The 25,225-nt window shown below is 38.0% G+C and overlaps 1 protein-coding gene across 1 annotated transcript in view; it reads left to right on the forward strand.

Moving 5' to 3' along the window:
* LAMA1 (laminin subunit alpha 1) overlaps nucleotides 1–25,225 on the forward strand; it is a gene marked incomplete at its 5' end in the record, with an annotated part of 104,677 nt that overhangs the window by 33,932 nt on the left and 45,520 nt on the right. Inside the window, 18 exons of the mRNA XM_082479179.1 lie at nucleotides 2,947–3,126; nucleotides 5,693–5,782; nucleotides 6,241–6,358; nucleotides 7,471–7,649; nucleotides 9,126–9,231; nucleotides 9,738–9,898; nucleotides 12,763–12,903; nucleotides 13,904–14,077; nucleotides 15,666–15,767; nucleotides 16,518–16,729; nucleotides 18,042–18,153; nucleotides 19,050–19,160; nucleotides 19,931–20,058; nucleotides 20,658–20,744; nucleotides 20,987–21,198; nucleotides 21,664–21,770; nucleotides 22,779–22,959; nucleotides 24,237–24,373. Of these exons, the coding sequence (XP_082335305.1) occupies nucleotides 2,947–3,126; nucleotides 5,693–5,782; nucleotides 6,241–6,358; nucleotides 7,471–7,649; nucleotides 9,126–9,231; nucleotides 9,738–9,898; nucleotides 12,763–12,903; nucleotides 13,904–14,077; nucleotides 15,666–15,767; nucleotides 16,518–16,729; nucleotides 18,042–18,153; nucleotides 19,050–19,160; nucleotides 19,931–20,058; nucleotides 20,658–20,744; nucleotides 20,987–21,198; nucleotides 21,664–21,770; nucleotides 22,779–22,959; nucleotides 24,237–24,373 (2,538 nt within the window). The remainder of the gene's footprint in view (nucleotides 1–2,946; nucleotides 3,127–5,692; nucleotides 5,783–6,240; nucleotides 6,359–7,470; nucleotides 7,650–9,125; nucleotides 9,232–9,737; nucleotides 9,899–12,762; nucleotides 12,904–13,903; nucleotides 14,078–15,665; nucleotides 15,768–16,517; nucleotides 16,730–18,041; nucleotides 18,154–19,049; nucleotides 19,161–19,930; nucleotides 20,059–20,657; nucleotides 20,745–20,986; nucleotides 21,199–21,663; nucleotides 21,771–22,778; nucleotides 22,960–24,236; nucleotides 24,374–25,225) is intronic.

Consider the following 25,225-nt stretch of genomic DNA (forward strand, 5'->3'; position numbering starts at 1 on the left):
AACATAAGAACATAAAAAAATGACAGAATTAAATTGCTGTGCACAACATAAAAGCTATCATTCACAAAGGACAGGCTGCGCCTTCATAGCTGGAATGGCAGACAGACAGGAATATTCCCTGCACACGGTATCTCACAATGTGTGTTAGTGAATCTTGGCACCCTTTTGAAAATATATATTTACTGTTCTGTGATTGGTTCTGGCCAACCTTTTGAACTTAAGTATGGGGCTACAGGAAATCCTGCAGACCAGCTGATCTCTACAATCCCCTGCCTTCTATCCAGCATTTGTTACCATCCCAATGTTCTGCAGTCAGCTTGTAGTGCCCTGGTGTGAAAGAACCGGCAGGGTAAAAGGACCACATGTCTAAATGTGGATGTCACTTAATAATATCTTTTTTGCCAAATCAGACATTTTGCCACTTTGGCTGCTAGAATTTTCACACGTTAGAAAAGGTATAGCTGCTCTACTGTAAGCTCTGTTGTTTACCTGATTTATACTGCTTGGAGATCTGCTTTCAAAAATTTATGTAGTGAAGTCAGGGCTCATGATGAATTCTAAGGCTTTAAACTACAGTTGTTTGGAAGTAGTCTTGAATTATGGAGGATAAGTAAGCCAAAAATATAATATAGAAATATATCAGTGTATATAAGCCATATATCAACAATATATTAGCTAAACATAGCAGTGTACATGGAGAATTATTCTTTTTCTTCCTTAGTGTCTTACTATCTATCCCTACTGTTTTTTCCTTTTCTTGCTAGGAAAGATTCCTGTGTTGTGTCTATAGAAATTACAGTGTATTATTACAGAAATTCTACCGGCCAAGCCAGTAAATAACTTCAGTGTTAAAATGTGAATAATGTTTTGCATTTCATCATTTGAAGGCACTATTCATGAGTAGAGAGAATATGTATTATCAGAGAATTGGAGATTTAGGCAGGAAAGACTACGCAAAATGAAATGGTATGTGTCACACGAGGTAAGGCCAGTTAGTTGTAATAGGCCTTTTTGGATCTTTAAATCTCTGGAGTCTAAGTGATAAAAAGGAAACACAAAATGCTAGAACTCCCAACACCATTGTTGGGTCCTCCTCTCTTTGTTGTAAAAATCAAAGGATTGCACTGAGCCCAGCAAATTCTACATTTGTAGTTAAGGGTAAATGGGAGTAATACGTGGTGCTCCATGCTAAAGTTGGGCTTGCCTACAGTGAGTATATGTATATTTTTTTTTTTTTTTCCAGTGGAAGCAGGGCAGTGATATTTGAATGTTTGGCCAACAATTCTGCCTTGTAATTCCCAGCAGTAAACATGACTTCTGAATGAATATATTGCAACCAGTTTGCCTGGAGAGAACAGACTGAGATGGGGTGGGCATGTTCAGTCTTCAGTTGCATAAAACATGGTTACAAGGAGGAATGATCTGTTTTGCATGTCTGTGACAGGATGGAAGAAGTGGTCTAAAATTGCAACAAGGAAAGCATGGTTTAGAGATTAGGAATATTTCTAACTATAAAACCAGAAAGGACTGGAACAGATTGCCTTGGAGGGTTGTAGAATCACCACCAACAACAGAAGTCTAGCAAATCCTACTTCGGGGTAGGAAATGGGGTAGAAGAATTCTCTGTGTCTCTGTAAGAGCTGAATATTATATGAAGTGGTGTTAATTTGCAGGATTGGACCCGGTTGAAGTTTTGGGTTTCATAGCTGTTATTCTGCAGTTGGAAAATGGATGATGGTTAGTTTCTGAATGGGCTATCAGAAAAGTGAAATTCTTTGAACACCGTATATTAGAATATTTAGAAGGAATGGTGATAGCCCATAAATGGCAAAATTTTAATGTTGGAAGTGTGAACTCCATTACCAGTCTCTGTTTGTATGTCTTTGAAATAACACAGTTGCTGTCTAGGAAGCCCCTAGGTCCACTACAGAATTAAGATTTTTTAAAAAATAATAATTAAAAAATCTTTAATATTTAGAAATATTTTCAGAGGAACAGTTTGAGTTTGACAGTACTAGAAAAAGTTGAAACTATAATTTCAAGAGTAGTATATGAGACTAATTTTGTCTTCATAAATGAGGATATGTCATGCATTCTAAAATGTAGCTGACAAGCCCAAAGCATGACCCCTTATTTGTTGTGGACACCAGGTGAACTGTTTAACATTTGTGTCCTGCAGGGTCTCATTTTTCAGTTTCTTCTACAAAACAGAGCAGGAACTGCATGGTCATATGAGACTAAATCCTTGTGTGTATGAAGTTGCTTTGGAAAGGTGGAAGGGGCTGTTGCCAGAATAAGCTGTGCAGCTTTTACCAAAAACCTTCTTAATGGGACCAATTTGGACTGTGCAAGAAAGATGGAGGCCAGATGGGTTGGTTTGTGGTGGCAGCCCCTTGCTTTCAATTGTCATATGTGTTGTGGCTTCCCACTGTGCTGTCATATCACTGAGTGCTCCTTGCTGATTGGGCAGCCCTGTGTGAACAAGGCATAGGTTTAATGACCCCAGGTATTGAGCACGTGCGCCATATTATGTTTTGCAATAAGGTCTTTACAAATTGTGGAGAAGAAATCTGTAAGGACAAAACTGCTTATGGCCAGAGTTACATGTTCCATCTCAATAAAGGAGAGGAAGGAAGACTGGGGGAACTAAGGACTACCTTGTGGTCCTGTTTTTCTCTTTATGCTATCTCCACAAAAGTCCAGGAGACTTGAGACTATGATGAGCTGAGAGTGGTGATTTCAGAACGGTGTGAGTCAGGAAGCAAGAATTCTACCTGCAGGTAGAGGATGGGGAAGAAAAAAGAATTCCAGGTAGTTTAACATCTCACCATCCTGTTTTGTTGGAACAAAAGCTCAAGGTCTATGGTTTTAATTCTCAGACTGAGATGTTTGTTGTTGCAAATGAATCACAATTATGTTTATGATTAAGCCAGTCCCTCTTTCTAGATTCACACATCACTGATCAACGGTAGGCCTAGCGCTGATGATCCTTCACAAAAGCTTTTGGAGTTTACTTCTGCACGATACATTCGCCTACGACTGCAGCGTATTAGAACTCTTAATGCTGACCTCATGACTCTCAGCCATAATGACCCTAAAGAACTAGACCCCATTGTTACCAGAAGGGTAAGCTGATTGTTCGTAAATGGTATTCAGTGTGACTTGATGGGAGAATCTTTTCTGATCTATTTGAGGAGGAGGCAATACTTGATCCTTGCCATTCACAGAATAGTTGTGATAGGTGATTATATAATTCTTGCCTTCCTTTTGATGCTGTTAACAACAATATCTTGTCAGAAACAGCTTAAAAAAATGCTTTTTAGAATTGTTTTTTTATTTGTTTGCTTTTTGTTTTATTTGTTTGTGCAAATGATTTATGCTAGGAACAGTGGTTATAAAGCTTTAACATCAAAATAAAAAATATGGTTTGGCTGATGGAAATGTCACTTGAGGTTGCTCTTGATGCAACTGCAGTACCTTTTCCGGTGTATCAATGATTTCAGGACCTGGTATTCTGGTTCATAAAAATGATAATTTGAAAACCTTGCCATTGTGAATGTTAATGACTGATGGGAGTTTTCTTCATTTTTTTAAGGCTGCTGTAATAAATTGTTTTAAAGCCTAGGAATTAGTAATAATGCAAAACACTCAGGTGGAATTCTGAGAGTATTAACTGATCTTTACACATTTGATACTGAAACTGGGCAAAGTGAGACACCAAGCACTTAGGCTGACTTATTCAATCTCTTGGAGAAGTTCAGTGTTGGAACCCCTAATAACAGTACCTACCATGACTTAACTGTCCTGCAATGTTTCTGCTTTGTATTTTGCTATTTTTCAAATCATAGAATCATAGAATTGCCTAGCTTGGAAGAGACCCTTGGGATCATTGAGTCCAACCATCTACCCTACTTTACAAAGTTCTCCCCTACACCGTATCCCCCAACATCTCATCTAAACGTCTCTTAAATGCATCCAGGGATGGTGACTCAACCACCTCCCTGGGCAGTCTGTTCTATATTTTACACACCACTTAATTTGCCTGAGACCCATAAGTTAGGATATCAGTGGCTTCAAGATTTCTATGAAGGTAGGCTTTCTGATGAGGACAGAAAAATAGGAGAAGTGTTTCCTCTTGCCTGTCCTTTAGAGCTCTTTGCATTTAAGAACATCTGCAGGCAACTCCTCCTTGCACAGCAACGGGGCTCTTGTAGGCACTCTGATACAGTGCATTGACACTGCTTGTTCTATGAAGTCTGGTTGCGTAGCTGATTACAAAAAAGAGAAAGGAACTTGGATTTGGTCAGGATTTGGTGGGTACTTTCAAGGCAGCCCCACTCTTACCTTGATCATGGATGTGCCCACTCAGCTGCAGTGTTTCTAAAGTGTAAAATCTGGATGTTCTGCTTGTTCCGTCTGCCCCATATGGGAATTGCTAGCATGGAGAATGGAAGTGCAGAGTATTGGACAGCTGCTCCAGCTGTGCCTTGTTGGCCATAGGGAAATGGTTAATGCACAGCCTGAGCAGGTGCGATGTTCCCATGGAGCAGATTTAGGTCTGTTGATAGTATTGTAACATGAAGAAATACACCCCAAAAAGAAAGGCTTGACATGGGAACATACAAACATACAGCTGGGAAACAAGGGTGTTGAGGACAAGCATTCCCATCACTTTTCTAACACACATAGTTGTAGTTAAGGACTTATGGTTCATTATAAGTTCCTGAATGTTTTTTGTAATTCAGGCCGATGACATTAAAAAATACTAAAGTACTAAACATAATAAAAAATTTAAAAACATAAAAAATTAAGTATGAAATCAAAGAGGCTAGTTTGCTCCAGCTCCAAGATCCTTCAAACAAATAACAGTCCAGGAGTCAGCATGCCTGACCACCCAGGGCTACCTCCTCTTCCTGAACCCAGATGACTGTGGGGTTGTTAGGTCTGAGAGTTTTGAACTCTTTCCTTAGAAGTATCTTCAAAAATTGTTTCTTTTTCATTCCTCTGTAGTACATACTTCCCGGGATACAAACAGGCCAACCATGTTGATACTGCAGCTGTAACTGAACCCAGATGGTCATTTTGTGCCTCTTCCTTGCCTTAAAAATGAAATCCTTTCCTTATGTATGTTGCTTTTGCTCACCACCTGGCAATATTAATGGATTGTACTCTGCTGTATCACCAATTTTTAAACTAAGAATTTGGATTGAATGATACACTGCCTACACACTAGTAGCAAAGAGCTGGTTTGGAAGCAAGTGCACAAACTGTTTTTAAGGGTTCCCATTTTAAGAAAGCATACTCTTACTCCCCAGGCTGAAATTAAAATATAGCAATTTGTTACGCTTCATGGTTTCTTATAGGGTGAAGAAAGGATTTTTTTACAAGTAAATTCTGGCTGAGGCCACTTTTGGTTGTCTTTCCTTTAGCTGAGGAATTGTGCATAATTATTTAAAGTTAAAAGTCAGTTATTGTTTTGTACTAGTGAGAAAAAATATGGGGAAAAAAATTTTCACAAAATGGAAGGTTTTCCAAAGTGGAAAAAATTCAAAGCTGCTTTTATTCTCTTGGCATTTTTCAATTCACAGAATAGTCAAATGCAGGTATTTGATTTTCCAGAGTAGGGGGGAAAATGTAAATACATGTAAATGTATTTTATTCACCCCTTTTTCAACTTTTTTTTTTTTGGTAGTACTACTATTCAATAAAGGACATCTCTGTTGGTGGCATGTGCATTTGTTATGGTCATGCTCGAAGCTGCCCTCTGGATGAAATCACAAAGGTATTATTTATTCTCATTGATTTATTTTCACGAAACAACTTTTTCAATTAAAAAAAAAAGTACATTGTCTAAGGAGGATGAGAAGGAGGAGGCTAAAAGAGATCTTATGATACGGTGCACACAAATTATGATAAATTTCTTCCTTTTCTGTGTAAGCATATCTGGGTCTCTGGTAGTGTAACTTTCTTGAAGTAAACTCTTTTTCATTCTCATTAAATTTTAACAATTCAAGGGGTGTGACAAGAAATAGTCTGTGTTGCAATGCAGGAGATTTGTCCCTCCTGTTCTAGAAAGGCTATTTCCCAATAGTTGATATAGCGTGTTTGAGCAGCTAATGCTATTTGTGGGTCTTGACATTTTTTTTGGAGTAAGTCTGATATTAGGCAGGCTTTTGGCAACATTGATTGAATTGTCCATTAAAAAGTATTTCAAGAAAGCAAAATTTTTTTTTTTCTTAGAAATTGCAGTGCCAGTGTGAACACAACACATGTGGAGAGAGCTGTAACAAGTGCTGTCCAGGCTACCACCAGAAACCTTGGAGACCAGGAACCATTTCTGCTGGGAACAAATGTGAGAGTAAGTATGCACAGAGGTTTAGATAGTTCTATAAAGGCTTGTTATGTTCTTGTTTGAGGTTGCATTTCACATATATCTATACTAATTCCCAAGAAAAAACCACAAACTATTAATTGTCTTCATGGGATTGTTTAAAGGTAGAGGACCTACTTCTAATCATAGAAGATAATTAGAAGTTCAGAATGTTTTAAATATTCTGTCCAGTATGACTCCCTGGCTAGTGGAGTTGTGTATTAAAGCTTTCAGAGTCTCTTTTTCAAAGAGACCTTGGGATTTATTATACTCCTGTAAAAACTAGCAGATTTGCACCAATCATTTTGTTAGCTACTTAAACTGCAAATTTCTTACATTGATCATAAATTTTGTCAGATAAACAACTTTGTTCTGATAACAAATGTTTTGAAAGAAACTCCTTATTGGCCAATTTCAGATTGTCTGATAGATTGACTTAAGTTGTGCCAGTACAGCTGGATGTGTTGCTAGGGCCAGTTAATGCATTTTCTCTCTTCACATCGCTAATGTGCAGCACAAGCTGCAGACAATTAAGAACCTATTAGATAAAATATACAGTTGCAAACGAAGAAGTAGTCTCTTTAGTTGAAGTCTTTATACAAGTCTAAATGTCACTCTTTGGAAAGTAGGTGTTTATGACTGTTTGGACTGAAGTATCCTCTAACCTAAATCAAATTTATATTTGTGTACTGGCATGGTTGACTTCAGACTTTTGTCTGTAATACAAACAAGGGAAGAATTAGGCAGATTTTCTTCTGTAATGCAGAGGACAGAAAATGAAAGAACAGTTACTGATAATAGCACATGCCACTATTGACATCGATCCTGACAGGATTGTCTTAGTGGGATCTGCAGAATACTGTTAAAAATGGTGCTGTTAAAGTGGTGACACTGGTTTTGAAATGTGCTCACTTGCTAAGAAATACGGTGTATCAAGACTGCTGAAGCGTATAGCATGGTTAAAGGGAAAAAAGCACACTTCTGAGATTAATTGATATGCTATTCTACTTTCATTTTCCACTTTGAAAAATGTCAATGTTATCAGAAATGTTATACAATGTAAATAAAAAAAAATGGATGTCTTTTCCATTCCTTCTTAGAGTGCAACTGTCATAACAAAGCAGAAGATTGTTATTACAATCAGAGTATTGCAGATCAGAAAAGGAGCATGGATATTCATGGCCAGTATATAGGAGGTGGCGTGTGTTTAAACTGCACTCAACATACTACTGGGATCAACTGTGAAATGTGTGCTGATGGATATTTTAGACCACACAAAGTAAGATTTGGAAAATAACATTCTAGTATTTTGGTGAATTACAACGTGATGCAATGTTGTGTATTTCAGCTTATTGTAATGAGTATATATTTATGAGTTGCAGAATAGCTAAAAACTATAGACTTTGGTTTGTTTTTTTTTTTAAAATAGATGAGACACCACCAAAACTTAAGGAGAAAAACATAAGATGCTTGTCCAGTTGTGTGGGAGGGAAGTTGGAGAAGGAAAGAATAAGTGAAGATGAAAGAAGTCCTAGTGTTGAAATGTAGATGTTCTGATAGGAAACCCATTTCTCCTGTAGGTAAAGCTTTGAAAAGTGCCAGTATTGAAATGTCAGTGTCTTCAGAAGTGCCAAAATTGTGTACCATCCTATACCAGCCCATTTAATCCAGTGTTAAAAAGGACTATTACACGGTTCTAAGAACAGACTCTGTCTCATGAGATGTTGCAACAAATATTCTTCTTCTGGACACTATTATTGTAGAACATGTGCTTGCTGAGCCTACATACTTTCCAGTTTTGAGAAGTGTCACTCTGTAAAAATGACCTAAACTCCACAAAAGACATGTTAGTTTGTGACTAACAGAGTTAAACATACGAACTTCCGGCAATGTTAGACGTCTCTGTATAATGAGACATAGTGAACTAAATTGCTACCCCGCAAGGTCTTGCTTTGGCAGGTTCATGCATATTGTGGAAAATCCATGCTTTAGAAATCCAGCATAAGTTGGAGCAGATAGCAAGGGTGAGTCTGTAGGAGTAGGGTTAGACAGCAGGTACAGCTCATGCAAAAAAGGAAGCCAGAGTCGCGAGACTGTCTGATTCACTTGCATTGAAGAGAAGTCTTTAATCAACTTGTAGCCAATAAATATGTACCTAGAGGTCATTATTGATTTGCTTTACATCTGAAGCACATCAAAGGAAAGTTTTCCCTGAAAGAAAATAAAATCCCTGTCATATGAATTGCATTGCCTTATATTTCAAAGATGTATAGATCATGAAGTCGGAATGCATCTTCATGAATAGATAATCTGTCCTCCCATTGAACACAGAGCCAAGGATTTCTTTCATTTCCTTCCTTTTTGAACTAGAGTGTCTATGCAAAAAGCATCCATTCTAGTCTTAAACATTTCCCTAATCTTTGGCAAACCTTCACAGTGGTTAATTGCTGTTACATTAAAAAACTATCTATTTATGCTGAATGTGTCAGGCTTCAGCTTCCAGCCATTAGCAGTTGCTATACTTTTGACTGTGCTATTGAAGACCAAATTTTGTTCCCACATTTAAGTTTTTTCTAGGCTGCAATTCCCTGATCTTCTGTTTGCTAAAATAAACTAGTCCTTTGATGTATTGCTGCATAGTAGCTTTTCCAGTCTTCATTCATATTAGTTCCAATGATCCCAGACAAGAAACAAATGTAACATTACTTTTCTCAGTTAATAATTTGAGAATTTGACTGAGAACATTTGTTCGTAGGTTTCTCCCTATGAAGATCACCCCTGCTATCCCTGTGCCTGCGACCCATTCGGCTCTCTAAGTTCTAACTGCATTAAAGATGAGCACCATTCTGACTCACAGCGTGGTAAGGGAGCGGGAAGCGCCTTTTCTCTAAACTTCAAATCTGGGTATATTTCGGGCCAGTTAGGTACCACTTCGAAACAATAGTAAATATTTAGGAAAGAGAGGTGAGTTATAACACACTTTTTTTAAAGTACTAAGGTATAGGATTTTTAAATTTTATTTTATTTCCTTTATATTAAGATTTTAAGATATGTCAGGTCCCTGAATGTGTCCTTGTGTGGCAGCCTCTGACTATGTAAAACAATGTGAAGGATTGAGATCTAACACTGTTGTTTATGAATGCTGTTACAGCTGTCACAAAATCCATTTTGCTGCTGTTTCTGTGCATCTGGTACTCTAAACATGAAAATAGATGGTGAGATTGACATTATGCCAAGTATCTGTGTGGAGTATAACTTGGAGTGTAATAAAAAAGGCATATTAAATTAACTTGCACCCTCTGAGACATCTTGAATCCAGCCTACTGCCTGCATTTATTTACTTGTTTCTGTATTTTTGCTTTTCAAGGGACTTGGCCAGGTCAGTGTCAATGCAGAGAAGGCTATATAGGAGAAAAATGTGATCGTTGTGCATTTGGGTATCGGGGCTATCCAAACTGCCTGCGTTGCAACTGCAGCCTCATTGGTAGCATTAATGAAGATCCATGCACAGAACCTTGTCTTTGCAAAGTGAGTATTAAACTGTCATTTTTGTTTAAAATCGAATCTGTGGGTCTCCTTTTGAATAAGGGAAACTACTTCATTAACTGGAGAGATCACTTCTTTTATAGGAATTGACCTGGTGTAACTGTACACCTGACAACCTAGAACTTCAAATTACTAACTATTCTCTGTAGTGTGAAAAATATGATAATTTATGTTGGATAGTTCTGTATATTACTGATAAACCATTTTCTATAATAATGGGCCAGACTGACATAAAATTCAGATAACTGCACATGTGAGCGTGAAGGCTGGTTTTAGGGATAAGCTGATATTTCTCTTCAAAGTCACTGATTTCTTGTTAAGAAAGGATGTGTTCATAACATCTGCCTTGTGTGAAGAAACAGCATGCGTTTGGAAAGAACTGTTGGAACAATTACATGAGATGTATATATGAAATATGATTTAATTATTTGATTACAAAATACAAGCCATAAAAATGTTAAAAAAGAAAGCAATTTTTCAGCCTTCTTTCATTTTTTGGTATATGTTCAAACCCCTTGAAATATCTTGCAGCTGTATATTCTGCTGAACTTTATTACAGAGCTGCGTGTCAATATTTAAAGAAGTTACACTTAATTATCTGAACCAAATGTTAGCTAGTAGTTTATATATATGTTGCCAAGTGTGACAGTGAATAAGAGCCAAAAGAAATTCCGTGGTTTGTTTGACAATTTTTTCTGAAACTTCTTAGTCCTTCTGAATAATTTATCTGATCTAAAATATCAAATGTATAAATAACCAGAGTCTGGAAGAAAGAAACAGCACCAGCGGCCAATTTAAATACAAAAAAGGAGATACAACCATTTTGCCTGATTTTGAGCTAGAGTAACACTGTATCAGCCAATGTAGCTAACTGGTGAAAATTTCGTTATAAACTGAACGAGAAACCGTCCCCTTTCAGTGCTGTCGTGGGCATGAGCCTGACATACAGAACTTTTAGGCCAGATCACTGAGAGTATCACCAGCCAGCAGCTCACCTATAAAGGTGAAAGGAAGGAAGGAGAAAAGTTGTGTCTTCCAAATATCTAATGAAGGAGACAGGATTTCTAAGCCTATGCAGTTTCTGTGAGTGCAGTAACGCAAGCTATTCCTTTCTATACTCTGAAATTCATAATATTTGATCTTCCGTGAAACACAGCTCTTGAGGTCTAGTCACTGGGTAAAGGTTTTATTTTTCATTGAGAAATAAATAATAATTTCTGAATAATAATGTCAGAGACAAAGTGAAATGTGTGATCTGAGTGCATCCTGAAGACTGAGAAATAAAAAAGCTGAAAAGAGCATACAAATATTACTTCCGTAAAAATCCAAGTTTTAAAAATCTCATTATCTCAGGATGCCCTTTGCCTGAGATTTTGCCCAAGTTTGAATATTAACAAATAGAAAGCAGTCATCCTCAGCCTTTGAATCAGAGCTGGGGATTGTAAATTTTTCATATGGCTTGCAGAAACAGTTTGTACTTACAAAAGCACATAACCTATCTGTTTAGACAGGTGTTATGTAAACTTGATATGCCAAACACAGGTCCAGAAGAAGACGCAGTTGGTAGTGTTGCCACCAAAGGTCTCGGATTACTCTCTGGTAATCCTGAAATTTGCTCCTTGGAACCAAATCTGCTGTAAGTGGAATTGCGAGTGATTCTTTTGGCTGAAGTGAAGTTAGCCTGGTAACTGCTTCTGAAAGCAGAATTTGCATTTCAAATTGCAATGCAGAGCTCATACGGGCCTCCTCAAAATGGCAAGACAGGTATGCTTCACTGTATGCCCTGTAGTCTGGTCTCCTAAGCATATGTATCAGGGAACTTTGTGGGGTGCTCTCTAAAGTTCTCCACCTTTGTAGTGGAGTTTTCCCATAGTGGAAACCAAAGGTTGAGATAGGGAAGTGATGTGTGTTCAGGTCTTGCCCTGATACGAAGCTATAACATGATCAGAAGCCTGTCCCTGGCAGTGGGAAACGTTCTGTATCTTTCTGTGTAGAAATACCTATGGAGATCTACTATTTACACAGCTTTGTGGGCATTTACTGAATATCTTCTCTACTGGTTTGCTTGTCAGCAACAATTCTCTAAACTTTTTGAATAAGCAACTGGATATTGTCCATACGAATTTTACAAGAAAAAATTTGGTGGACTGTTTTGGACTTTTTTTTTTTTTTCTCTGTAAATTCTTCATTGAAGGAGGTATATAGTCGTATGCTCTGAACTACCCAATTTGCATGGTAAGGAGGCAGCATGCCAGTGATAGGAGCTAACGGAGTGGAGCACCTCTGCTTTTGGAGTAGGAGTTTCTAGACCTTAGCAAGAGCATATTAGGAGGAAGAGCTACCAGCTAGCATAAGTGTTTGTGGTGTTCCTCCAGCAAGAGGTGGCAGCAGTGGTGGGGTTCACAGTACAAGTATTGATAGACAGTTGAGGAACTGTTTATTTGAAACTGGCCGTGGTAGCTCCAGCCTTAAAGGTGAGCTGTGCTGTATGTAGATTATGTGGATTCAGTAAACGTGGGAAATTTTTCTCCAGAGCAATCTACAAATTCAAGCTATGAGAGAAGTAGACTGGCAAGCTACTTCAAACCCTGCCTGTGTGCTGAAATTTCACTGCAACAGAGCTCTTGCCAGGGCACGTTTAGATTTTGATGAACTGGCAAATTCTGATGAATTTTTCCAATCAGTTTTAGTTTTAAGCTCCGAGTCTTATTCAATAATCCTGCTGTGCTGAAATCTGTTTTCTTTTATAACCTTCTGAATGCTGTTACGCCTAAATCCTGTCTAATCCACTCTATTTGTTACCATAATAATGCTGATGCAAAACAAATGTTATATGCCATTGACAGGAAAACGTAGAAGGTGAAAACTGTGATCTCTGTAAACCAGGATTCTACAATTTGCAAGAAAGAAATCCTCAGGGCTGCACAGAGTGTTTCTGCTTTGGGGTTTCTGATGTCTGTGACAGCCTAACATGGCCCATCAGTCAGGTATTTGTATGTTATGTCCGTGACCTAATATTCTTTCCTCAGGCAGCTGCAAGATGTACTGTATTTCTCTTTGACTTGCGCCCAAGTTAACTCCAAATTCTGGCATGTGTCTTCTTACAGAGGAATGGATTTTCAGCGTCACTCAGCAACTCTGAGGTAGTCAGCATGTCATCCCAGTGCAGGCTTTGGCCCCACTGGCTTGCAGTAATACTGGAAATATTGGATAGTGTAGGCTGTGATAATGCACTGGAAAAACACATTTTTTTTTTTTTCCTGACCTTGTGCTGTTAAAAGTTTCTTTACATATTGAAGAGATGAACCCAAACCTGTTTCCTTGCTCTTATATCTAATGGGCAAGGCTAAAGTGACCTCTGGCAGTATTTCCAACACCCTTTCTTAGAAAACAGAGTGATTATAAATATCCCTGTCTTCTGAATAGACATTTCTTGTGTTAGGGGGCTTTGGGGACACTATTTTTCCACCAAATTCCTTCTGTATCTTTACAGAGCTAGTTACACTTTAGTCTCCTGTTTTGTGTATCAATAAAAAGAGAGAAAACCACATCAAATTGACTGAAATTTGAAGATGCTTGTATAAAACTCTTTCAGTGAGAAGATCAAAGTTGTCTCATCTTACTCCCTCTTCTGGGACTCTGGATTTAACTTCCCTTGAGCTCAGCCCTACCTATAAATGGAGACAAGAGACCTCAAAGCCCTTGAAGTTCTGTAACTCTGTCTCAGTGAATTACATAGGTATAATGCTAATTTTATTGGGAGGATGAAAATCACACTCATTATATTTTTGTTCCCATCTAATAAAGAGGTAGAGACAATCCTAGTATGAAGTGACATATTTGCTTGTGCTGGATGTCAGACTGGGTTAATGAAAATGTTACAGATCTATCAGTTTGAATGAATATCTGGGGAGGGGTGAAGTTTAGTGACTACTGTCTCAGTGACACACAAGATGACTCCATTAATATCACTATTCTTTCTTGCAGATATCAGACATGACTGGATGGCTTGTTACTGATCTGTATAATGCAAGGAGTGTGCAACCGCAGCGAAGCCAATTTGATGGACCCCGTCAAATAAGTATTAACAACACTGAGGCTGTGAAAGTACTGAAGCATACTTATTACTGGTCAGCACCTGAACCATACTTAGGAAATAAAGTAAGTTCTCAGCTAGAATCAAAACTCCTTCATAGTTTCTCTATTTTAATCATACCATGTTGCTCTAAATATATAGTTTCTATAATTAAAAGTTACATATAAACCCCAATATTACCAGGCTTCCCAGTCTATCTCTGCTCTTCAAATCATAGTGTTCCTAGCCAGATATCCCCAGTACCCTCTTGTGGCTCTCTGAGCTCATTCATCTCACCACTTCCTTCTCTGCCTATCTTTGACACAATACGATCTCTCTTTTGTTTCTTCTGACTATTTTGACTTATATGCTCATTTTCCCCATACTCTTGGCTCGTGTCCCAAAGCTTACACCCTTCGCACCTTGCCCGATACAGTAGATAGGACCATTAAATTCCTACCTGTCTCTTGGCCATATCCCATTTCACATTTATTAATTTCCAACCAGCTAGTCTTTAATTTTTGCCCTGGTTACTACCTAAAGCTCTGGGTCTCCCATTTTTTGCAACTGAATCACAGAATAGTTGAGGTTGGAAGGGACCTCTGAAGGTCATCTTGCCCAACCTTGCCCTGCTCAAGCAGGGTCACCTAGAGCAGGTTGCCCAGCACCATGTCCAGAGAGCTGCTTCTGAGTATCTCCAAGGATGGAAACTCCACAATCTGTCTGGGCAACCTGTGCTAGTGCTTGGTCACCCTCACAATAAAAAAGTGTTTCCTGATATTCAGAGAGAACCTCCTGTGTTTCAGTTTGTGCCCACTGCCTCTTGTTCTGTCTGTCACTGGGCACCACTGAAAAGACCCTGGTACTGTCCTCTGAGCACTCTCCCTTCAGGTGTTTGTATACATTGATGAGAACCCCCTGAGCCTTCTCTAGGCTGGGACTGGTACTCTCCATCTTTCCTCATGTAAAAGATGCCTCAGGCTCTTAATCATCTTAGTGGCCCTTTGCTGGGCTCTTTCCAGGATGTCCCTCTCTCTCTTGTACTGGGAAGCCAAGAACTGCATTCAGAACTCTGGCCGTGGCCTCATGTAGAGCTTGTGACCTCACTTCTTTAACCATTTTTGGTCCAGTCTCTTTGCCCATGCAGCCCTGTTTCTTAGTACGGTGACACAGTAAATGAACGCAAGTCTCAGAAGTGTAACATTGAGGAATAGTTTTGCACAGGGCAACGCTCACTCAAATTCTGATCTCTTATCCATTTAATATAGGTCTCACTCTTGGTACTACTCTTTAACTTACTTTGAAGCAGTCAGCAGCAGTTGTGGGGCTAAGAAGCCTGAAAGGTGGAATATGGAATGTGACTAATGCCACCATGCTGTGCCCCTTGGCGGGGACGGTAGTGCTCTTTGCTGAAAGTCCTGTAGGTGTTTCATTGAATGAGGGCACTTACCTGAATCACCTGTAGAGCCTTCAGCTAGCTTTCCCCCACCTGCACAGCATCAAGCCAGCGCTTGTCCCTGTGCTGATACACACGGCGTGTTACATTTTCCCCTGGAAAGTGGTATTTGTAAGCCCACGCACTCCTATAATTTTAACGTTGTACTGTCCCATGTCAATTCTTTGTGTTGGTTGGAGGTTATTGTGTTGTTAAGAGTTTGCTTGTTGTTATTTCAGCTCACAGCGTTTGGTGGAGACTTGAAGTATACGGTATCTTACGACATTCCAATGGAGAGTGTGGACAGTGATATTGTATCTAGTGTGGATGTCATAATTCAGGTGGATTTTTTTTTTCATCTTGTTACTATTCAGACGTTATTAGGAATCTATGAAGGGGTTAAAAAAAGGAAAACAAAGTAATATTTCTATAGTAGTAGTTTTGTTGATTTTAAGTCCTTTCTTAAAAGACACTGCCAAGATTTTGTTACTACTCATTTCTCTGGTTTTTTAGATCCATTTCTCTGAAATTGTACATATACAATACTAGTTTTAAATGGTAAGTACCTGAATTTTAAACCTTTGTGTAAACAGGTGTGGTGTTCACCAAATGTAGAAAGCTCTGTTTACAAAAGAAACTACAATAAGCTTGGAAGGACTTATATTTATGAAATAGATGAGTGTTCTTGCTGATTGCTTACTTTTCTAGATTTATGTTGCAGTTAAAAAGTAAGGCTCTATATTGAATCCAGGCACCTCCAAAAACGTGTTATTTTGTAGAACTTACTTAGCAATAGAACAAAGGAGAAAAGAGATTCTCTTTTGTAGAGGAGTTTGATTTTTGAAATTTAATTCTTTTTCCAAAAGAAAATCTAATATTTCTGGAGTCTGTGAACCAAAAGAGAATGTGATTGTAGTCTTCCTGAAGCCATGGAAAATGCAGACTTTTACTTACTTTTTTTCTAGTGCAAGAAATTTAATTTGATTGCCTCTTCTCTGTGTTATCTGGATGTATACCTGACACTAAATGTAACTGCTAAATAAAATTTGCATGCAAATATGGAACATATTTTCTCTGTCTTTCAATTTCAGGGTAATGGACAGATTTTGAGTACAAGAGCAGCGGGCTTGTCATTACAGCCGTATGAGGAGTATTCTACTGCAGTGAGATTTGTGTCGGAGAATTTCATAGACTTCAACACAAAAAAAGCTATAGACCGGGAAAGGTTGATGACAGTTCTGGTAAACGTGACCCATCTTCTGATCAGGGCCAACTACAATATTGCCAAAAAAGCAGTGTATAGGTGAGGGAGAGAAAATATTCAAGTTAATCTATATACTTCTATTATTTTTGTGCATATGAAACACTATTCATAGTGGCAGTATTCCTAAAGTTTTATGTTAATAATTTCTAGAAAAAAAGCCCTTTTTTATTGAGTTTTCCCAAGACTGGTCTCGTCCCCCAGATACATTCATGTGGAATGTGTGGAAAAGGGCATTTCATTGTTTTAAAGATAACTGATAGCAGAAACATTGTTTTCAGCTTTAAAGGAGTACTGCATAAAAGCTTTATTACAATGACAGCTTTGTTAGAGGGAAATACCTCAGAAACTCTCAACAGTATGCTTATTTTGGTATGTGGCAAGTTAATCCATCACTGACTAGTGAAAACTTGCCAGTAAAGACATTGGCTGTTATTTCTTTTAATGTCTGCGTGTAGATGTTACTGATGCTCATCTCTGAGGGAGTGCTTAATAGGAAAATTGGACTGGAACGGATTAACTGGTCATTCCGTAGTCTCAAGTCAGCATTAGCAGTATCTGCATCAGTCCTTACAGATCTCTGTTTTACCTGTTTTCCAAGATACACAGGAATAAAGTCCTATCACTCTCAAGGGAATTAGTTCCAGTGCTTCATTTATGTACTTAATTCCCTTAGCCTCACCAGTAGCCCTTCTTCTCATTCCCTAATTTGGTAGCATTTCATGTCAGTAACATTGGACTTGATACCAAATTTGCTTTGTGCCCGTTTGTACCCTTGAGGAGTAGTGATATTTATGTCCATTTAGGGATAATGTGTTCATCTTTCTGGAATGTTTGTAAAGATTTATTTAAATCATTTTACATGTGGCTGAGAAGATGGTCTCTGCTGCAAAATGCCGTTGTTTGTAGTAAAATATTTTGCTTTGCTCTGTTACGTGCAGCAGCAATGAACTGGTGCTGTTTCTCACTGCTTACCCACCTGTGATAGGTGTCTATTTTAGACATGGCGCAGTAAAGCTGTTGTATTTCAGGACAGCAACAGAAGGCTGCCCCACCGACATACCTCTAATACCATGATAGGGGGGGAAAGTTTTGTTTAAAGCTCTCCATGGGAGATGTAACAATGGTAGTAGCTATAATGATAACAGGAGGAGGGCACATCTACTCCCAGAATTGCAAGTGCAGTGATAAGACTATGATCATAGTCTTTTTACAGCAGAGATTAATGCCTGTTCCTCAGCTGTCACTGCTAAGAAGCAGCACTCAGCAGTGTTACTCCCCTAGAAGCAAACTATCCTGTTCAAAATCAAGTTTGGGGAAACAAATGATGTGATATTTTCACGCTTGATCCTAGGCTGGACTCTGTGATCCTGGATACTGCAAATGCAAATGTTATAGATCTTTCTTCAGCACCGGATGTGGAATTCTGTGAATGTCCTCAAGGTTACACAGGAATATCCTGTGAGGTAACCTCTTACAGTGTTCTATGTGTGTAAAATTATCTCCTATCTGAAAATATCTAGCTTTTAAAGGCAAGCTGCCTTTAATTATACTGCCATAAAAGTATATGTTCTGTGGTGAAATGCTCGCTACTATACTGTACACAGTACTGTAGATATTTTCTTCCAGATGCACTAAATGGGATTTTAAACTTACTTCTTGAATTCTATTTGGTGGCACTAAAAGATGATGAGACACTTTAGAACATCAGTGTTGCAGAGGGAGTAGCTGTAAAAGCTCTGTGAAGCTGTTTTGAGCTTACCTTACTCGTTAATAGCACTTTTCCTGGATCTGAATCGTATACAGTTTATTTCTGTTTTATGTCATTAGGTTTAAAGAGGTAATAAGGAATCTTAGCAGGGAGGAACACTAGCCTTTGGAACAAGGGTCAAATGTGTCACACAAGTGGTGTCTTATATATCTGTTAATAGAAGATTAGGGAGGCAGAGCACCATCTGCAGAATAGCAGGAATTATTTTGACAAATAATTTCAGTATGAAGCCTTGTGCCATAGCATTGTTAATGATTCTGCAGAGGAGGTAGAACATCTGTTTTTTATTGTCCCATAAATAAAGAACTTCACAAATTCAACTGCGCAAAACTTAACTTATGTGCCTCCAGGGGACAAAGGGCTGAATCAAAGTTTCATGGAGTAAATTCTTATCCCCTTTATTCAGTGCAAGTAAAAAACAACCACAAGAAAAGTGCTGCAGTAACATCAATAGAGTTGAAAGAGCGTTCAGTTACCACAATGTGAATGAGTCAGATGGTGGGTGGTCGGAAGTGGGCTCTTTGAAAATGTTTTGATGTGTGCTTTTAACATATATAACGCTACTGCTTTTTTCCCCTTGTTTCTCTTCAGTCCTGTCTCCCTGGGTACTACCGTGTGGATGGAATTCTCTTTGGAGGTATTTGTCAACCCTGCAAATGCAATGGGCATGCAACTGAGTGTGATATTCATGGTGTTTGCATTGTAAGTCATCCTTTAAAGTGTTTGTGTTTTAAGCATCTATTTAGGAATTAGGAGAGTATTTTGACTGTGGGAGACAAGTTTACAGTGTACGTAAATTTCAAGCTATGGGTACCAAGTGTTTATTTTTCTTGCTCTTCATTCTTGATTTCATAATACCTTCAGGGGACTGCATTAAATTGTTCTCCAATAAAGGGTTTGTTTCAGTTTATTGTTTCCAGTGGGGAATAATCAGAACTAAAATAAAAGTGTCACCATATACCAGCTGATAAATATCTTAACTTTGCTTGCTGCAATAAAAACTTTCCTGAAAGGAACAAAATTAAGCAGTGTTTTGGGTGAATATCTGTTTTTGGATATATGTTTATCTTCTGTGACTAACATCAGTGGAAATTACACATTACGTTCTGAAGAGAGAATTTAGCTCTTGGATCTTTTATGAAATTTAAAGGTCACAGAAATACAACGACTAAACACCAGTGAGAAATATATAAGAAATTTGTTAGTGCAAATGTGTGCAATATGCAAAATATGTTTAAGTTTGCATATAAGTAATGTGGCTGGTTTCATGGTGTAAAGTATATTCTAAAATGTAGGGAAGCAGCAATTAGAATTTGTTGTTACAACTCAGAAGAAAAAAACATTTATTTTCAAAGTTCTACTCTTCATGGCTGTCTCCTTGAATGTTATGCTGCGTGCAGACTCCTGTAGGGATCCCTCAGGAGCTGAAAAACCAAGAGTAAATATGAAAAGATTTTTTCCATGTCTCACAGGCTTGTCAACACAACACGACAGGACCTTTCTGTGATCAGTGCTTGCCTGGCTTCTATGGAAGTCCATCCCAAGGGACTTCTGAGGACTGCCAGCCCTGTGAATGTCCTCTGAGGTCTGCTGCAAACAAGTAAGCTGCTTATGTGTGATTTTCTTTTGCATCTTCAGCAAAATCAGAAAGTGTAATGAAGAAAAAATGTCCTGAAATCTGAAGGAGAGAGAGAAGGAATTTTTTTCTCCCTTTTCTTTTGAGCCTATCTGACAGAAACATTGTTTTTCCAGGTAGACTATGTGCAGATTAAGCTAAGACAGGCTGAGTGAACTGGTGCGATTTGTACACGAAGGGTAAAAGTAATACTTTGGCCTATACTTGGCAGCAAAATCACCGTTATCTTTCATGTTGTATCAGAAAACAACAGAAGGACAGAAGTGTTGCATGTGCAAAAGTGGAGCTCAGTACAGAAATTGGACGGATTTGCTAGAAAGCACCAGGTTTTTAGGGAGTTTTAAAGTCTTCCTTTAAAAGAAAAAAAAAACTCAAGAAGAGGTTTTGAAAATATGTTAACTTTGACATTTTGTATTGTTTAAAGCATTGATGTTAAACTAGAAAAAAATGAATTTACATTGTTTTATAGATAGGTGCATGGACTTGAATGGTGGATATTAGATGTTTGTAGAAGTCTTGTGATTCTGTGTATTGATATTGACTGCCATACATATTGTTGATAGTTTCAGTCCTACTTGCCAGCTGACTGAAGGAGGTGGAATTGTCTGTGACAAATGTCTTCCAGGCTATACTGGTTCTCAGTGTGAAAGGTATGTATACTAGCTTCGGGTAAAATACCTGTATTGTTGTCATAACTAACTGTTCATCATCCTACCTGCCTTGAATTGTTCATACCACATGTACAGAATATTCCTAATAAAATTTTCCTTCCCATTTTTTTTTTCCGCTGGTAATAGAGAGACACTTTAGATAAAATTTAATAGGAAATACTCCCTTTAGTGCAGAGAGTGTTTGACATGACGGCTGATAAAGTCTTTGATCTCTGGTGCAGGTGTGCTAATGGTTACTATGGAAATCCACTCGTGCCTGGACAATCGTGTGCTCCTTGTGAATGCAATGGCAATGTAAACCCACAAGAAGATGACCACTGTGATACCTTCACAGGACAATGCCTGAAATGTTTGGGGAACACAGCAGGTCACCACTGTGAAAAATGTGCCGATGGGTATTATGGGGATGCAGTGACTGAGAAAAGCTGTCATGGTAATAAGCTGATATTATTACTCTCAAAATTTAAAGAACACAAAATGTGGTGTGCATGTAGCAAAATGGATAGGGAGACATGCATCTTTGCTGAAAGAGTTAACCTTCAAGTTGTGAGTTGGCAGGCTGAAAACTCTGGGGTTGGGTTAGCCTGAGGAAGGAATGCATTATGCTGGGGTCTGACACTTCAAATTCCTGAAACTTATTGGCCTGCTTAATATTGTCCCTTTGGTAATTTGCTGTGGATATTTCCTCCTTCAAACTTCTCAAATGTTTCTGTTCAGAGGAGATTTTTTTTTTATCTTTTAGCCCAGATGTGTAGTACAGATATTACTGCAGTATATTAACATCTGTGGGATATAAACAGGTGAAACACATTTATACAAAATTTGGAATTCTGTATAACAATGAATGCACATAGATAGACAATAATTTTTATTTGATTTCTTTTTGTCTAAACATAAGCCTGTGAGTGCCATGTGAATGGTTCCCTTTCAAGTACTTGTCATCATGAGACAGGCTTCTGTCAGTGCAAATCAAATGTGATCGGAGAAAGATGTGATAAGTGCTTGGTAAGCAAATATTTGCCTGTTCCTAATATTTGCATTTTCTTGTATCTTGGTCTTCCTGTTTATCTATAGATATTGATTAGACCAGATACAGAGAACTATATTCAGGGGATCTGATGTTGTATTCAGGGGAGAGGGGATCTGTTGTTGGAGCAGAAACCAAAGGTTTGTCTGCACAGGCTTTTGTGGTTGTAAGTTGCTCTGCCTGTGCCCTTCTCAGATGTGAAACTATGTAGTTGACTCAGCACCCTTCTGAATAGGGGTTCAGGCTAGTGCTGTGCTGAGTGACAGCATGCAGTTGTGTTGGCTTACCGAAAAAACAAACCGAATGCTGGTAACAGACCTGAAGGGATCTTAGTGCTGTGCTTCTGCAAAATGAAGTTTGAGTGGGAATATCTGAAGAATGTGGGTGGTGATAATAAATACATCATGGCTGAACACCAAAAAGGGATTCAGCTAAAAGACAGGCCAGTTATAAGAACAAGTAGATATTCATTGGGGATACAAAACAGCAGCTTCCAGCCTTTGCTAAGTGTAGAACTGCCTCAGAGACCAGAGCAGGAAATCTGTGCCCAGTTACTGCTGTTGTGCCAGCTAAGCTGAATGCCTTTCAGTCCACACATACAGGATGTCACTGACCTGCTCTGTTCTGTTTTTTCATTCACATTCAGATAAATCTGTGCCTGATCAGCACAGTCCAGCCTCACCTCGTGGAAGTCTTTAAATTAAAATAACCTCAAACGTTAAAACATAAAGTCTCACTGATGAGATTAGAGGACCAGGAAAGCGTTTCAGTGTTCACTTTTTCACGCAAATGCATACTTGCATATAACAGGGAACAGTGAAGAGATGAGGCTAGGGAGTCCTCCCAGAGCAGTCAGATAGTGCTGCCCAATATTCATGCAGGTCAGACAGCAGGGAAAGTAAACAAGAGAAAGTAAGAGTGTACATACTATTGTTTTTAAAAAATTATGAAATACAGCTCAAATGTATTTACTTTGTGTCCAACAGAATGGTTATTATGGCCTGCTTACTGGGCTTGGCTGCATTCCCTGCAATTGCAGTCAACTTGGCTCCGTTTCCGAGGACTGCAGTCATGAGGGGCAGTGTCACTGTGTACCAGGAGTGGCTGGAGAAAAGTGTGATCGTTGTGCTCATGGCTTTCATGCGTTCCAGAATGGTGGCTGCACACGTAAGCTCTAATCCATGACCCTTTTGGGGTTTGTCTGGAATTTCTTTCAGCAGTACATTTTATGTTAAACTCTGGCAAAAGTCAGGTTTTTGGATGACTACGTGGAATAATATGTAGAATGGTCTCCTAATACTTTGATTAAACTAGGGAACAAAACATTTCTTTGCTTATTGAGTGGTTCCTTATAAAAGGTGGTGACTACAAAACAACTCATAAAGGTTGCATGAGAGAAATATTACATCCTCAATAGCTCCTTTGTCTCTTCTTTTTACAAAACCCTTCAGTCCTTCAGAGAGAATAGAAACTTCTTTTTTTCTGCAATCGTAAAAGTTCAGAGCTACTACTTTTACAGATATTTACCTTGTTTTTTCATTTAATTCTTAGAAATATATTTTATAATTTGATAAGATGTCATTGACTATTTTCCCATCATCACCGAGGTGTGTACAATTTTTAGTCATATACAGAAAAATGTTAATCCAAACAGAGAACATGCCATCAAAAAAACTAATTTAAGTTGTTAATAAGATGCCCTTTTCAACACAGTGTAGCTAAAGGAATGCCTGCCTTGTCTTCAATGACAAACATTTTTTTTCACACCTCAAATTGTATGGTAATATGGAATCTGCAGTGAGATGATGTGATAGGATTATGTTTTGGAATATATATATACTGTGTTTTTACTGAGAATAGAAGAACCCTTAGGTACCTTTAACCACTTCAGTCTCGAAAATTTTGTAAATGTTACTAAAACTATTAATAAAACCACTTTTCTGAACTTCTGCTCTTTAGCAAGAATAGTATTGCATTTCTTAACTAATGACTGCAGGAAGCACTTTATTTATCACAAAAATAGTTATCCATCCCGATTATTCACTAAACAATTCTTGAAAAGTACTAATTCCTGAGATTAGTCCTTTCACCTTCTTAAGAACATTATCATATCTTCTGATGAGTTTTGCATCCTCTATAATAGATGTTTTTTTCTTCCAAATTTACTCTTCTCCACAATAATTTTGTTTGGCTTTGTTGATTCCCCTGCTTTTTAAACCACCAGACAGGCTATGTCAAGAAGCAATAATTGGCTTCCAATAAAAAGATGAAATGTCACTGTGGTCACAACTTGTTTCTCGGTGGTTAGGGATGGCAAGAAGATCTTACTGGAATGGATAAGTACTGCATAATTAAGAAAAGAAATACTATCAGTTTTCTTGCAGTTTCTTCTCTGGAGCTAAAGCAAGGATAAAGTTAATAATTCAGTCCTATTTCTCTTGCAGCCTGTGACTGTGCTCATACTCAGAACAACTGTAATGCTGATTCTGGCCAATGCATTTGTCCCCCTCACACTCAGGGACCAAAATGTGAACTCTGTGAAGAAAATCACTGGGGACTCTCTCCTAAACTTGGCTGCAAGGTATGGTAGGCTAGCTGAAAAGCCATGGCTGTTAAAAACAATTTGCCTTATACTAATGTTAGAATTGTACTCTTGTTTTGAAAACTTCAATCTTTATTCTCTGTCTCAAAGTGTCAGTGCAACATACGTTAAAAAAAAAAAGTAATCAGACCATAAAGTGTTTGAGGAACATTCTAAGAGAACTGTCTTTGAAAAAACTGAACACTCAGAGTGGCTGTTCTGCATAGATCATATTAAAATTTTGAAGTGTGTATTCTAACTTCTGCTTAAATAGTGATATTAAAACAGATTTATAGCAACAATTGGCAACAAGGAACATAGTTTCTGTGCTAATCAAGGAGTGATGATATTATGGTTTTAAGAACAACAAAAGCTAGCTTATCTTGAAAGTCACTGCATACTTTTTTTCTGAATATTTAAAATTAAAATGGTGTAAAGTAGTTAATGTTTCATGAATGGAAAAATGGTAACCGCCATTATCTCAGCTTAATATTTATGATTAAGCAGTAAAATGCCAAGTCAGTGCAGATCCAAGAAGTAGCAACCATTTACTCAATTAGGTTCATGAAGTAAATTCCTGACAGATGTGGCACTGGGCCAATCTTTATTTTATAAATGTTGAGATTTTAAAAAGCCTCAGAATTACATGAATGTAATAGGTAATTTCAATGGAGAAACCACAAATATAATCAACTTGACAAGGGCTGTCATTCTATACAGTTAAGTACTTGACAAGTACAAGTATCAGCCAAATCGTTTTCTTTTTTTTCTTTAATTTTTTAGAGTAAGGAAGATAAAATAGTCCTATAATATCTCTTCAGAGTTTACCATCTTAGCGATTTATAGCAACTT

This window comes from Vanellus vanellus, assembly GCF_965231255.1.
Source record: "Vanellus vanellus genome assembly, chromosome: 2".
Classification (NCBI taxonomy): domain Eukaryota; kingdom Metazoa; phylum Chordata; class Aves; order Charadriiformes; family Charadriidae; genus Vanellus; species Vanellus vanellus.